Here is a 14,594-nt window from a genome sequence, read left to right on the forward strand (position 1 = left end):
ATCTAGTGTTTACAAGACCAGAGAGCCCATTCCAGAAGGGAGATGCTAAGAAACAGCTCCTGATTGTACATGAGGCGCTCGCTGGTTCTCTTAGGATGGGTCCGGCTCAGAGGACACGAGGGGCTGCTGGACACGAGGCTCCGCCACAGGACCGCGGTGGAGCGGGGGCAGTGCCGGCCACCCTACTGAAGGATCGGCTGCTGGAGCAAATTGATACAAGCTAGTTTTGGGTGGGGGCTTCAGGTTAAGTCGGCTTGGAGTTATTTTGGAGCCACATCGCATTTGCAGCCACAGGGAAAGTCTTGGGGGCCGATGGAACCTTGCAGCTGGGACCTGCCCATACAAGGTCACTGCTGTGTACAGAGTGACTCTTCCCACAAACCCCTTGATGTGTCTCAGGCTCAGAGCTTCATGTTCCACTTGGCCTCACAGTCTGCCCCACCAACCAGATCTGCCTTGTCCGGGTGGAGGGTATGACTGATGGCCTCTTCAGGTCGTCTGGGAGCCTTATCATGGGCCACGGTTCGGGGCTTTGCTCTGAGGGGAATCCGTGTCCCCCCAGGAATCCATCCATGACTTCATGGATGGCAGTACATGGACCTTCATAACCGAGTGTGAGCCCCGGCCTAGGGGTCATCCCCGGAAACCAACCGGTCATGTTCACTTCTGGCTTTTCATATGTCGTTCCAAATGTCCAACAGGGCAAATCATCCTAACCATACAATGGAGGATGACTTGGCAGGGAAATAACTCCACAAGGGTTAATTCACAAGGGTACAGCAGGGATGAATCAAAAGAATTCTGCTGGTGACGGAAGTCCGACAAGAAAAAGGTATAATTATAGGAAATTCTAGAAAGCACAAAATAATTGGTAGTGACAGAAAGCAGGCCGGTGGTTGCCTAAGGATGAGGGAGGGTTCCCAAAGGGCACAGGAAGCTTGGGGGCGATGGACATGTTTGCTGTCTTGATTCAGGTGATTGTTTCAAAGGTGTAGACATGTCGAAAGTCATCACACAGTATGATTTATGTGTAGCTTAATTATAAATTTTATTTTATTAAAATTGTGTGTGGGGGAGCCTGAGTGGCTCAGTTGGTTAAGTGTCTGACTTGGGCTTGGGACATGATCTCAGGGTTCCGGGATCAAGCCCCTGTGTTGGGCTCCCTGCTTAGCAGGCGGTCTGCTTCTCTCCCTCTCTCCCTCTCTCTCTGCCCCTGTCCTGCTTGTGCTCTTGCACTTTCAAATAAATATCTTTAAAATTTTGTTTATTTATCTGACAGACAGAGATCACAAGTAGGCAGAGAGACAGGCAGAGAGAGAGGAGGAAGCAGGCTCCCTGAGGAGCAGAGAGCCCGATGTGGGGCTTGATCCCAGGACCCTGGGATCATGACCTGAGCCGAAGGCAGAGGCTTTAACCCACTGAGCCACCCAGGCGCCCTAAAATTTTATTTATTTTTAAAGGTTTGTTTATCTATTTGAGAGAGAGAGACACTTAAACAACTGAGTTGGACACTTAACCCACTGACCTACCCAGGTGCCCCAGTAAATAAATTCTTAAAAAAACAGAAATCATGTGTGTTTCCACAGTAACCCAAATCCTCTTCTGTGTTTGTCGTTGCTCAGAACATCCAGAACAGGAGTTCAAGTGTAGGGACAAGCCAGGAATCGGACCTGCAGGACGGTAGCACCAAGTCCTCTTCAAGCAGGCTAGGACTCATGGTTGATCTCAGCAAAATGAGATCCGAGGTTCGTATCGGGCTCCCTGCTTAGCGGGGAGTCTGCTTCTCTCTCTGACCCTCCCCTCCTCTCTTTTTCTCTCAAGTAAATACACAAAATCTTAAAAAAAAAAAAAATCAGAAAGGGAGCTCCTGGAATGATGTGAGGGTTTGTTGAAGGCTGTGGAGCTTGAGAGGGAAACACACAGCCAAGATGATTCTAGGTCTTTTGGCTTGAATGATTGTGAGATACAGTTGTCACTTACTGTGAAGGGAAGCCTGGGGTGGGGGGATGGGAGTTTGGGGGCAAAATTAGGGAGCTCCTTGTGGACACATTAGGCTTAGAGTGCCTGATCAGACATCCAGGTGTGGTATAGATGGAGACACAAGCCTGGGGTTCAAGGGCAAGATCTAGCTGGAGGCAAAAAAAATGTGGGTGTGAACAGCATATATCTGGTTAAAAATGCCATTAATATCGGAACATATGCACAGTTAACTATATGTAGACTTTTTCCCAACCGACCCCAGGAAGACTTTCAAATCTTTGGTTTCTGGGGAGGAGCATTTTAGTGGGTACAATAACTGTTACTCATTTCCTTAATTGTACAAATAGCAAAATTTAAGCAGGTTAAAAATAGTCAAAGATAGTTTTTTTTTTTAATTTTATTTATTTGACAGACAGAGATCACAAGTAGGTAGAGAGGCAGGTAGAGAGAAAGGGGAAAGCAGGCTCTCTACTGAGCAGAGAACCCGATGTGGGGCTTGATCCCAGGACCCTGAGATCATGACCTGAGTAGAGGCTTTAACCCACTGAGCCATCCAGGCGCCCCTCAAAGATAGTTTCTTAAAGAGAATGGTCTCATGAATAATTTTCTAATTATTTATAAGGTAGTAAACTGGTTTTAGTCCACAATGATGCAGAAGTCACATTTTGTTTTATGATTTCTTTTTCTGTAAAAGCCCAAGATCAAGAAGTCTCTAAGTGATGAAAGAATTTCCAAAATGAACTTTAAATCTCCAGGAAAAGGGCTAATCTATTTTTTGTCTCAAAATGGTGAGTATCTTAAAGACTGAACTCTAATGCTTGCATATTGTTGCTTATACATGACAGAGGTTTATAAAATTGTACAACTATATTTAATAATATAATTAGGCTGGCAGTGCTCCTTCCAATTCTGGGACCTGCTTGATGAAGGACACTTTCAAGACATGATCTTGCTGAGGTTGTTTTTGGATTTTTCTGGTTTTATTGAGATGTGAGTGACTTAAAGCCCAAGTCTCAGGTGTATAGCATAATGATCTTATATACGTATATCGTGAAATGATCACCACAGTATGCCTTGCTAACATCCATTATCTAATATAGATAACCAAAAAAATTTTTTTCCTTGTGATGAGAACTCTTAAGATCTACTCTTAAAAATTTTCGTCTATATCATATGGCACAATCTGCTCTGTGAGCATTTTGGTTTTTTAAATTCTACATATAAGTAAGATCATACAGTGTTTGTCTTTCTCTGGCTAGTTTATTTCACTTGGCGAAATGCCCTCAAGACCCATCCATGTTGTCACAAATGTCAGGGTTTCCTCCTTTTTAATAGATGAGTAAAGCTCCATAGTATATATATCCCATACCTTCTTTATCCATCTATCCGTTGGACACCTATGTTGTTTCCATGTCTTGGCTGTGGATGATGTTGCAATGAAATGTGGGCCGGGGTGGGGGGCACACATCTCTTCCACAGTGTTTTTCTTTCCTTCGGTATGTTCTCAGGAGTAGAACTGCTGGGTTATAGGATTCTTCTATTTGAATTTTCTGAGGAACCTCCATACTGTTTTCCAGAGGGAATGCACCAATTTACATTCCCTCCACCAGGAATGCACCAATTTACATTCCCTCCACCAGGGCACAAGGGCTCCCCTTTCTCCACATCCTTGCCAGCATTTGCTACCTCTTGTCTTCAGTGCTCACCGTTCTGACAGGTGTGAGTTCATCTCTCATTGTGGTTTCATTTCATTTCCCTGATGATAAGTGATGCTGAGGACTTCTTTTTCATGTACCCATTGGCCACTTGTTTATCTTCTTTGGAAAAAAGATGTCTATTCAGATGGTTTGCCTACTTTTATTTTTTTTCTATTGAGTTGTAGGAGTCCTTTATATTTTGGATTTGAAGCCCTTATCGGATATAGGATTTGCAAAATACTTCTTCCTGTTCTGGTTATCTTTTCATTTTTTTCATTTCTTTTGCTTAGTCTAGTGTCATCCTGTTCACCTATATCTGATCGTGTTGCTTGTTCTTTAGGCATCATATCCAAAAAATCCATGCCAAGACCCATGTCAAGGAGCTTTTTTTTTTTTCCTGTTCTCTTCTAGCAATTTAATGGTTTCTAATCTTACATTTAAAATTTAAACAATTTTGAGATAATTAATGTGAATGGTATAAGGCAGGGCTTTAGTTTCATTTTTTTTATATGTGAATGTGCAATTTTCCCAACACCGGTACTGACTTCCTTGTCAAGTACTTACTATACACATGGGTTTATTTCTGGGCTCTTGATTCTGTTCCATTGTCTCAGTGTCTGTTTTTATGCCAGTACCATACTGTTACTCTTTTTATACTGTGTAGCATAGCTTCAAGTCAGGAAGTAAGATGCCTCCTGCTCAGTTCTTTCTCAGGATTGCTTTGGCTATTTGCGGTCTTCTCTGGTTCCATATAAAATTTAGAGCTGTTTTTTCTACCTGTTAAAAATGCCATTGGAATCTTAGAGGGATTGCATCAAATCCGTAAATGGTTCTTGGTAGTATTGACATCTTAACAATATTAAATTTTCCAATCCATGAATATGGGTTACCTTTCCATTTATTTTTGTTGTCTTCAATTTCCTTCCATTGCATCTTGGAGTAGAGATCTTTTAACTCTTGGCTAAATTTATTCCTAAGTATTTTATTGTTTTGATGGTATTGTAAATGGGATCATTTTCTTTCTTTTCCTGATAATTCATTGTTAGTGTATAGAGACCATACTGATTTTTGTATGCTAATTTTATATCCTGCAACTTTCCTGGATTCATTGATTAGACCAATGAGTTTTTTGGTGTAGTATTCAGGATTTCCTACATATAAAATCATGTCATCTGTAAATAGAGACAATTCTACCTCTTTCTTTCCAGTTATGATATTTTAAATTTCTTTTTCTTGCCTAATTGCTCTGGCTAGGATGTTCCAGTACTATGCTGAATAAAAGTGAGAGTGGATCCTTCTCTTGTTCCTGATCTTAGAGCAACATATTTCAGTCTTTAACTATTGAGTGTGATGTTAGCTGAGGACTTAAAATATATAGCTTTAAAATAGAAAATATTTTATTTATTTATTTGAGAGAGCACAAGCAGGGGGAGGGGCAGAGGGGAGAGGAAGAGTGATAAGCAGACTCCCTGCCAAGTGGGGAGCCCACTTGGAGTGCGAGGCTTGATCCCAGGACCCTGAGATCATGACCTGAGCTTAAGTCAGCCACCAGCCAACCTGGCCACTCAGGTACCCTATATATAGCCTTTACCATATTGAGGTATATTCCTTCTATACCTAATTTGTTAAGATTTTTTAAATCATGAATGAATATTGAATTTTGTCAAATGTCTTTTCTGAGTTTACAGAGATGATCATATAATTTTTTCTTTGATTCTATTAATGTGATTTATCACACTGATTGATTTGCATATGTTGAACCATCTTTGCCTCCCAGGGATAAATAAATCCCAGTTGACCATGGTGAATGATCCCTTTAATATGCTGAATTTAGTGTGCTAGTACTTTATCAAATATTGTTGCTCCTATATTCAAAAGGGATACTGGGGGCGCCTGGGTTGCTCAGTGGGTTAAGCCGCTGCCTTCGGCTCAGGTCATGATCTCAGGGTCCTGGGATCGAGTCCCGCATTAGGCTCTCTGCTCAGCAGGGGCCTGTTTCCTCCTCTCTCTCTGCCTGCCTCTCTGCCTACTTGTGATCTCTGTCTGTCAAATGAATAAATAAAATCTTAAAAAAAAGGGATGCTGGCCTGTAGTTTTCTTTTCTGGTAGTGTCCTTTTCTGACTTTGGGAGAAGTGTAATTCTGACCTCATAAAATGAGTTTGGGAGTGTTACCTCCTCTTCAGTTTTTGGGAAGAGAGAAGGATTTGCATTAATTTTTTTCCAAATGTTTGCTAAAGTTCAACAGTGAAACTCTGGTCTTGGGCTTTTCTTTGCTGGGAGATTTTTGGCTACTAATTCAACCTTACTAATAATTGGTCTGTTCAGATTTTCTATTTCTTCTTGATTCAGTCTTGTTACATTGTATATTCCTAAGAATTTCTCCATTTCTTCTAGTTTATTCAGTTTGTTGGTGTATAATTGTTCCTAGTAGCCTCTTATAATCTTTATATTTCCGTGGTATTACTCATGTTTGTTTTGATTTATAGAGTTGTTGATTTGGGTCCTCTCTGGTTTTTCCTTGGTTAGTCTAGCTAAAGGTGTCGATTTTTTTTTTTTTCAGAGAATCGATTCTGAGTTTTGTTAATATTTTCTATTTTCCTGTTCTCTATTTTGTGAATTTCTGCTCTCATCTTTATTATTTCCATCCTTCTGCAACTTTTGGATCTAGTTTCTTTTTCTAGTTCCCCACGGCAGAGTCAGGTTAGTTTATTTGAATTCTTTCTTATTTCTTTTTTTTTTTTTTAACATTTTATTTATTCGACTGATAGAGATCACAAATAAGCAGAGAGAGAGAGAGGAGGAGGAGGCAGGCTCCCTGCTGAGCAGACAGCCTGATGTGGGGCTCGATCCCAGGACCCTAGGATCATGACCAGAGCCAATAGCAGAGGCTTTAACCCACTGAACCACCCAGGTGCCCCTCTTTCTTGTTTCTTAATGTAGTTGTTTATTGCTATGAACTTCTTTCTTAGAACCATGTTAGCTGCATCCTATAAATTCTGGTATATTGTGTTCTATTTTCATTTGTCTCAAGATTTTTTTATTATGTTCAATTCCCCAACATACAATACATCATTAGTTTTTTTTTTTCTTTAAAGATTTTATTTATTTAACAGAGAGAGATCACAAGTAGGCAGAGAGGCAGGCAGAGAGAGAGGGGGAAGCAGGCTCCCTGCTGAGCAGAGAGCCTGATGCGGGACTCGATCCCAGGACCCTGAGATCATGACCTGAGCCGAAGGCAGAGGCTTGACCCACTGAACCACCCAGGCGCCCCACATCATTAGTTTTTGATGTATTTCAGTGATTCATTAGTTGCATATAGCACCCAGTGCTTACCACAATACATGTCCTCTTTAATACCCATCACCCAGTTACCATGTCCCCTCATTCCCTCTCCCTTCTGTAACCCTCAGTTTATTTCCTGATACTTTTACACTTCCCCTTTAATTTCTTCTTTGATCCATTCGTTGTTCAGGAAAGTGTTAATTTCCCCATGTTTGTGAATTTTTCAGTTTTCCTCTGGTTATTGATTTCCAGTTTTATACCATGGCGGTCAGAGAAGATACTTAAGAGGACTTCAGTCTCGAATTTGCTAAGACTTGCTTTGTGGTCTAACGTATGGTCTATGCTAGAAAATGTTCCACTTGTGCTTGAGAAGAATGTATATTCTGCTGTCAGAATGTTCTGTGTATGTCTGTTAGGTCCATTTGGTATATAGCATTGATCAAATCTGTTTCCTTATTATCTGTCTGGATGACCTATCCATTGTTGGGAGTGGGATATTGAAGTTTCCAACTATTATTATATTGTTTATTTCTCTTTTTTGCTGTTAGTTTTTGCTTTACTTAGGCACCCTGAAGTTAGCAGCATAAATATAAATGTATCTTCTTGATGGATGGATTGCTTTATCATTATATAATGACCTTGTCTCTTTTTTCTATTTTTAAAGTATGTGTTATCTGGGATGCCTGGGTGGTTCAGTGAGTTAAGTGTCAGTCAGTTAAGTGTCGGCTCAGGTCATGATCTCAGGGTCCTGGGACTGGGTCCCACTGCATCAGGCTCCTTGCTTAGTGAAAATCTGCTTGCTTCTCCCTCTTACTCTGCCCTTCCCACTTGTTCTCTCAAATAAAATCTTTAAGAAAAATAGTCTGTGTGTCTTATTACCATTTGCTTGAAATATCTTTTCCACCCTTTCACGCTCAGTCTACATGTGTCTTTAAGGTTAAGTGAGTCCTTGTAGGCAGCTTATTGTTGGATCTTACCTTTTTATCCATTCAACTATTCTATGCCTTTGACTGGAGAAGTCAATCTTCATTTACACTTAAAGGAATTAATGATAGCTAAGGACTTACTACTGGTCTTTTGTTAGTTGTTCGTAGAGCTACTAGGCTACAGGATAGGCTTCATGGTTGCCTAGGTGTTCTGGTCAGGTTGGGTAGTACACTTAGCTGTAGATGAGGCTATGAATTAGCTTCCTACTCTAGCAGGGCAGCAGGACAGGGCCCATGGCTTCCATGGCTTGTTGTTTGGGTACCTGAATCAGGCAAGTGTGTGAAATGAATTCCCTGGCCCGACAGGTTGCTGGTTTTGCTCTGCAGACAAGGAAAGTCCTAGGCTGTGCTCTCTGCTCAAGTGCAGGGCTGTGGGGTGGGCTAAAGGCCGTATCCAGCAGCGAGGTGGGATGGTGGGGAGGAAGTAGCGTTATGAATCCGTTTCCCTTGGCTGAGTGGAGAGGGAAAACTGCTCCAAGGCTGCTGATGCTCTTTGTTTGAGGTCTTGACTCCAACAACCCTTGCTCCCACTTTCCCTGGCTGAACAGGGCCACTGGCTTTGCTCTGCAGGCTGTCAGCTCTGCCTACCAGACTCTGCTGAAATGCCGCAGGGCTGTGCAGCTTTGCAAATGTTCTGGGCAGGCTTCCTGCCTGAGCAGGGTTGGGAGATTTACTTAGCGCTGGGTTGGGTGATGAGTCAGCTCCTCTGCTTGGGCAAAGGAGTGGAAACCCCCCTACACGGAACTGGCTGCCAAACTTTCTGCTTGAGTGTTGATGTATTAAGCAGCTTGCAGGTGATCTTGCCTTTCTGCTAGGATGCTGTAAGCCAGGCTACGACTCGGCTCCTCTTCCCGGGCAGGGGAGCTGACCAGGCTCCTGCAATGGCACAGCTCTTCTGTACCCTGTGGAGTTCCCTGGTCAGATTTCACCATGAACTTGGTTCCGTAGGTGAGCAAAGACACTGTTTGGGGGCTGCCCCTTGGGTGCTGCAGGTAGGAACTCAGTCTGCCACCATCATGGTGTGGATTGTTGCAAGTCCCCCTTCTGCCACTCTCAAACTCCCAGCGCTACAGCTCCCAGATTCCCTAGCAACTCCCCTGGGGAAAGACTGGAGTGGGGAACCCCCAAGAAGAGACCCACAATATTGGGGGAGCTGGATGTGTCTTTTGGACTCTTTTTCCACTGGAGGGACCACTGGCTCAGGGCAGGCCTCAGTTTGGAGCTGTGCCCACCCAGGGGAGCAGGGGAGGACGTGGGCAGCATGTAGCTGTTCCTCTTACCCTTCCAGTGCTGTTTCGTTCTCTGCGGTGAAGGGGGTGCTTCAGCCTCACCCCTGTATTCTAGGATTTTCTCAGTGGTGTCCTGTCCATGAAGAGTTGTTGGTTCTTCTTTTGAAGGGGAAGTGAAATCAGGCCATAACCTGTGTCACCATCTTGGTGATGCCACTTGTCCCGGAGTCGACTTTCAAAAGCAGGATCTTACCAAGCTGAATTGGTCTGTTTGGACAGCTGTTCCTCCAGCGTGGGCCCCGCATGTCCGTCTCTCGAGCCTGATATTGTTGACTGTATCTTTACACAACAGACTTGTATTGCTCAGGAGTTTGATTCACTTAAAAAAAAAAATCAAAGTACAATTAACATAGAGTTATATTAGTTTTAGGTATATAACAGGATTCAACAATTTTATACATTAGTCTATGCTCATTGGGATAAGTGTGCTAAGTGTGTTGAACCCCTTTTAAAATTTCACCCATCCCCCCCATTCACATCTCTGGCAACCACCAGTCCTCTGTATTTAAGCATCTGTCTCTCTTTTTCTTGGTTTATTCATTAGTTTTCTTAAATTCCACGTACGCGTGAAATCATATGGTATTTGTCTCTCTGACTTCACGTAACATTATACACTTTAGGTCCATCCATGTTGCTGCGAATGGCAAGATCTCATCATTTTTGGTGGCCGAGTACCGTTCCTTTGTCTGCCTGTAGGTGTATATACATGCGTGTGTGACACACCTTCATCCGTTCATCTATGGGGAGATACTTGGGTTGCTTCCAGATCTGGCTCTTGTAAATAATGCTGCAATGGGGCATTTATCTTTTCAAATTAGTGTTTTCATTTTCCTTGGATAAATAACCCAGTAGTGGAACAACTGAATCATATGGTAATTTTAACTTTTGGAGGAACCTCCCTACCATTTCCTACAGTGGCCGCACCAGTTTGCATTCCCACAACAGTGCGCAAGAGATCCTTTTCCTCCACGTCGTCCCCAACCCTTGTTATTTCTTGTGTTTTTGATTTGAGCCATTCTGAAGGTGTAGGCGGTATCTCACTGTGGTTTTGATTTGCATTTCTGATGATAAGTGAGCATCTTTTCACGTGTCTGTTGGCCATCTGTATGTCTTTGGGAAACTGTGTGTTCAGGTCCTCTTGTCCATTTATTAATAGGATTGTTTTTGGTGTTAAGTTCTTTATATATTTTGGATATTAATCCTTTATCAGACATATCATTCCCAAATATCTTTTCCCATTCTGTACGTTGCCTTTTTGTTGTGATGGTTTCCTTCACTGTGTAAAGGCTTTTTATCCTAATGTAGTCCCAATAGTTAATTTTTGCTTTTGTTCACCTTGAGACACACATCTAGAAAAATACGGTTAGGGCTGATGTCAGAGAAATTACTACCTGTGTTTTCTTCTAAGAATTTTCTGGTTAGGTCTTTAATCCATTTTACTTTTGCATTGGGGGTAAGATGGTTTTTAAAGGTGCTCAGTTAAAAACAACAAAACCCTTTTTGAGTGCCTTATATTTCTTCTAATATTATCCCCTTTCCTGGTAAAATCCCTCTAGCATTCTGTCTGCTGCCTCCATTTCCCCAAGCCCTAGGTCATTACTCAGCCCTGTCCACATGGTGGCAGGGTTGGGGGTGGGGCAGTGCTGGCATAAAAACCACCTGGGCAGGAAGATCACTGCTGAATCCCCAGAGCCTAAACCATGCTAAGTTAATGAAACCTAAACAATACTAATTCAAAACTTCCTGTCTTTTAATCCACAAAAACAAACTTTCTTCTGCTTGATCTATTCTGTGGTTGATGCTCTCCTGCATTTTCATCTCACGCACTATATTCCTCGGCTCCACAATTTGTTTTTTTGTGATTTCCATCTCCTTGTTATAAACTCCTTTTGTTCGTAAGTTGTTTTCCTGATTTCAAAGGATTGTCTTCCGTGTGTGCTTGTAGCTCTGGGTGCCCTTTAAATGGCTATTAGGAATGCTCAGGTCAGTCACAGACTTCGATGATACCTTTGGGCTGGTTACTGGGGGCTTATTGTGCTCTCACGGATGTGTCATGTTTCTTAGATCGTTTGTGTTCCTTCAAGTCTCATTTTGCTGTCTTTCCACCTGAAGTCTCTACTCTCTTGATCCTGTGATATACCAGGCTGCGTGCTGGCAGCCTCCCTTTTGCTTTCCCAGGGTGGGTGCTAAACCTCGAGTTTGTGGTCTCTCCCTGGCCCCCAGGCGGTGAGCGCTCACTCCCACCACTGTTGTGTGGGTGGGGCGCATCGGGGCTGCAGGCCAGCTGGCACCAATGACCTCTTTTCCTGCATTTCCTCTTCTTGGGCATTTCATATAAATGGAATCCTGTTTATTTTATGTCTTCTCTCACTTGTAATTACTTTGGGATTCATTCATGCTATAACACCTCTTAGTATTCTGTTCCTTTGCGTAGCTGAGTCGTGTTCCATTGTATGAATAAACCACATTTTATCTCTTCATCAGTTGGGATGCACAGCTGGGCTCTTCCCACTTTGGACGGTCAGGAATAGTGAAAAGTGGTATGCAAAGCATGGTGGACATAGTTTCACTTTTCTTGGATAGATATCTAGCAGTGGAATTGTGTGATATAAACAGCCAGGCTGTTTTCCTAATTGGCCAGACCATTCTATCTGCCAAGAGTAATATATGAGAAGGTCTGGTCTTTCCATGTCCTCTCCAACACAATTGTGTGTTTAAAAAACAAAAATTTTTTTAAAAGATTTTATTTATATAACAGAGAGATCACAAGTAGGCAGAGGCAGGCAGAGAGAAAGGAGGAAGCAGGCTCCCTGACGAGTAGAGAGCGCGATGCAGGGCTCGATCCCAGGACCCTGAGATCATGACTTGAGCTGAAGGCAGAGGCTTTAACCCACTGAGCCACCCAGGCACCCCTAAAAAATTTTTTTTAATGGATTGTCTCATTGAGTTATTCATGTAACCTCGATACAGGTCATTCTTCATCTGATACATTTGGTGCATGACCTTTTGTTTTATAATTATTTGCTTCAGCAAGCATGGCTTGTGGGAAAACCGCTAGTGTATCACTGTTTACTGTTAAATCATCTAGGTTTCATACCACCTCTGTGAGGGGGACCCTCCATGGTTCCCTTTTTGATGGGGAAACCAAGGCACAGATATTCAGTCGCAGGTTACACAGCTAGTCAGTGGCAGAGCTGAGCCTGGAATGGACCTTGTTTGGCTCCTGTCTGCTTTTAATTACCGCACTCTGCTACTTCTGAAGCAGAGGCTGGGCCTCCCTGTGACATGGTGCCCAGAGCCTGTTAGAGGGTCAGTCATCCCCCTGAGTCGTTATTCATCACTTACCTCCACGCACAACATTCTCCCAAGTCTACTCTGCCGTGGCTGACTAGGATATTCTAGAACCTACGAATTCACGTGGGAAGTGCCGATGAAGGTCTCCCTCAGTCTTTGTGAAGTCTGGCATTGGCCTCAAGGTTCTTCGTATTAGCGTTCCACTCCGTGCTCGGCCCGGTGGCTCCCGAGATGGGAAGGCGGACTGTTCGCGGCACCAAACCTTTCCGTCATCCCTGTGCCGTGTCCTCACCCCTCCCCACCCACGCGCAGCAGAGCGGCCCACACTATAAACGCTCGCTGTCTCGAGAGATCCCTGAGCTTACTGACCTTACGGAACTATTCAAAGCATTATCTGCCCAGAATCAGCTACTTAAACACATTCCCATGTGGACATCTGTTGGCCCTCGTGTAGATGGGAAGCAACTCACCAAAGCAGTAGTTTTACCTGCCGCCTTCTGCAATTAGGAGTTAAACATCCTCTTTCACGGGGCGCCGGGGTGGCTCAGTCCGCTGAACGTCTGACTCCAGGTCACGACCTCAGAGAGGAGGATCGAGTCCCACACCGAGCTCTGCGCTTGGCTCTACACTCGCTCAGTGCGGATTTGGCTTGCGACCCTCTCCTTCTCGGCTCGCCTTCACTCTCTAAATAATAAAATCTTAAAAAAAAAATGCTCTTTCATTATTTTCTTAATGAAAACGGTCTTTAAAGACAATGCATGCAAAAGCCAAGAGGCTTTCTTTTTTTTTTTCTCCTAGTGAAACATGCAAGATGCAAATTTTCTCTAGTTTTAATTTTAGAAAACCAAAATACCTACACCGTTTAGAACACATCAGGAGACTCAGCGTGCTGGCAATCACAGGTCTGGTCCGCGGACACCTGCCTTGTTTCAGGTGGTCAGGGAAGCCCTTGGTGGTGACCTTCAGCCTCCCCTCATCTTCCAGGGGCTGAAAATGCTCAGACAAGGCAGGAAGGGGCCGAACCGGGATTGTCTTCAGGCTCCTTTTTAAACTTTCTTCCAGAGAGAAAAGAAAACTCCAAGGACGAACAAAAGGAAAAACTTGCTGTGTGGATCACAAGTTTGTACATCTTTTTTGTGAATATCTTGTTCCCCGCACATAAACACGAAGAAATCCTCAAGCAGAAAATAAGGGAGAACAGGCAGCACCAGGCGGCCATGGCCCACCAGAGGAAACTGGAAAACGACGAGCTGGAAGCCAGGTAACTTACAGAACCTTCCGGCTCCTCTCCTCCAGCTTTCCTTCCCATCTCTGTGGCCGGGGACCAAAGGCTTTCATGAAAAGTGTACAACTTCCTCAGGGAGGCGGCTCCTTTGGTGGCACCGAGAACCTGGAACTGCGGGAAGAATCCTGCCTGGGACCACTGGTTCTCCCGGGCGGTGGGAACACCTGGGCCCCGGGGCACACACAGAGAAGCACCGAGGGGCCACAGAGCTGGCTACTAGGTTCGGATCCCAGCCCTGCCCCTTGGCACGTAGGTGACCCTGGGCAAGGTCCACTCAGTGCCTTGGTTTCCCCATCTGTACGTGCAGATAATCCCCCACATCAGGCTGTTGCAAGGATTCAGTGAGCGGATGTTGTGATGTGTCTAAAACAGTGCCTTGCCCATGCTGAGCGCCCACTATCTGCTGCTCGCCTACCTTTCTAGAACCGTGGTCGAGAACTGTGCAGTCACATCTGGCCAGAGTGCTAAAGCCTGCTCTTTGCAGACACACATTGAGCCTGATGGTCTGTTGAAGGAAGCATTAAACTATATGTAGGGGCAAAGACCATGAGTATTTTAAAAGGCTACTTACTAGCTGCTAAGTTGCTACAGAGGAAAATGGTTCAAAAATCACTTTAGATACATGAAAATTTTATTCTGGACTGTCCAGACATGGCATCGCTTTGTATATCAGGCAAAGTGAGGACAATTTACAGTTCTGCTTACAGAAACTGTTGAAATCTAGGGATGGCCTACTTGGCATAAACGAAATAGAGCATAAAGCTGGTTTTGAAATTGCAA

General features: G+C 43.8%; 1 protein-coding gene and 1 long non-coding RNA gene across 4 annotated transcripts in view; one reads left to right on the plus strand and one right to left on the minus strand.

The window, feature by feature from the left end:
* Positions 1-14,594, plus strand: part of RSPH10B (radial spoke head 10 homolog B) — a 51,649-nt gene that overhangs the window by 36,740 nt on the left and 315 nt on the right. For all 3 annotated transcript variants that reach the window (XM_082712664.1, XM_082712665.1, XM_082712666.1), the window contains exons 17-19: positions 1,623-1,745; positions 2,675-2,768; positions 13,592-13,790. In XM_082712664.1, the coding sequence (XP_082568790.1) occupies positions 1,623-1,745; positions 2,675-2,768; positions 13,592-13,790 (416 nt within the window). The remainder of the gene's footprint in view (positions 1-1,622; positions 1,746-2,674; positions 2,769-13,591; positions 13,791-14,594) is intronic.
* LOC309854044 lies at positions 6,960-13,598 on the minus strand. The gene is made up of 3 exons (XR_014306079.1): positions 13,387-13,598; positions 13,017-13,227; positions 6,960-9,554 (listed from the first exon to the last, which is right to left on the minus strand). It is a non-coding gene; the product is annotated as an uncharacterized lncRNA (long non-coding RNA).

This window comes from Mustela nivalis, assembly GCF_964662115.1.
Source record: "Mustela nivalis genome assembly, chromosome: 19".
NCBI classification, from domain to species: domain Eukaryota; kingdom Metazoa; phylum Chordata; class Mammalia; order Carnivora; family Mustelidae; genus Mustela; species Mustela nivalis.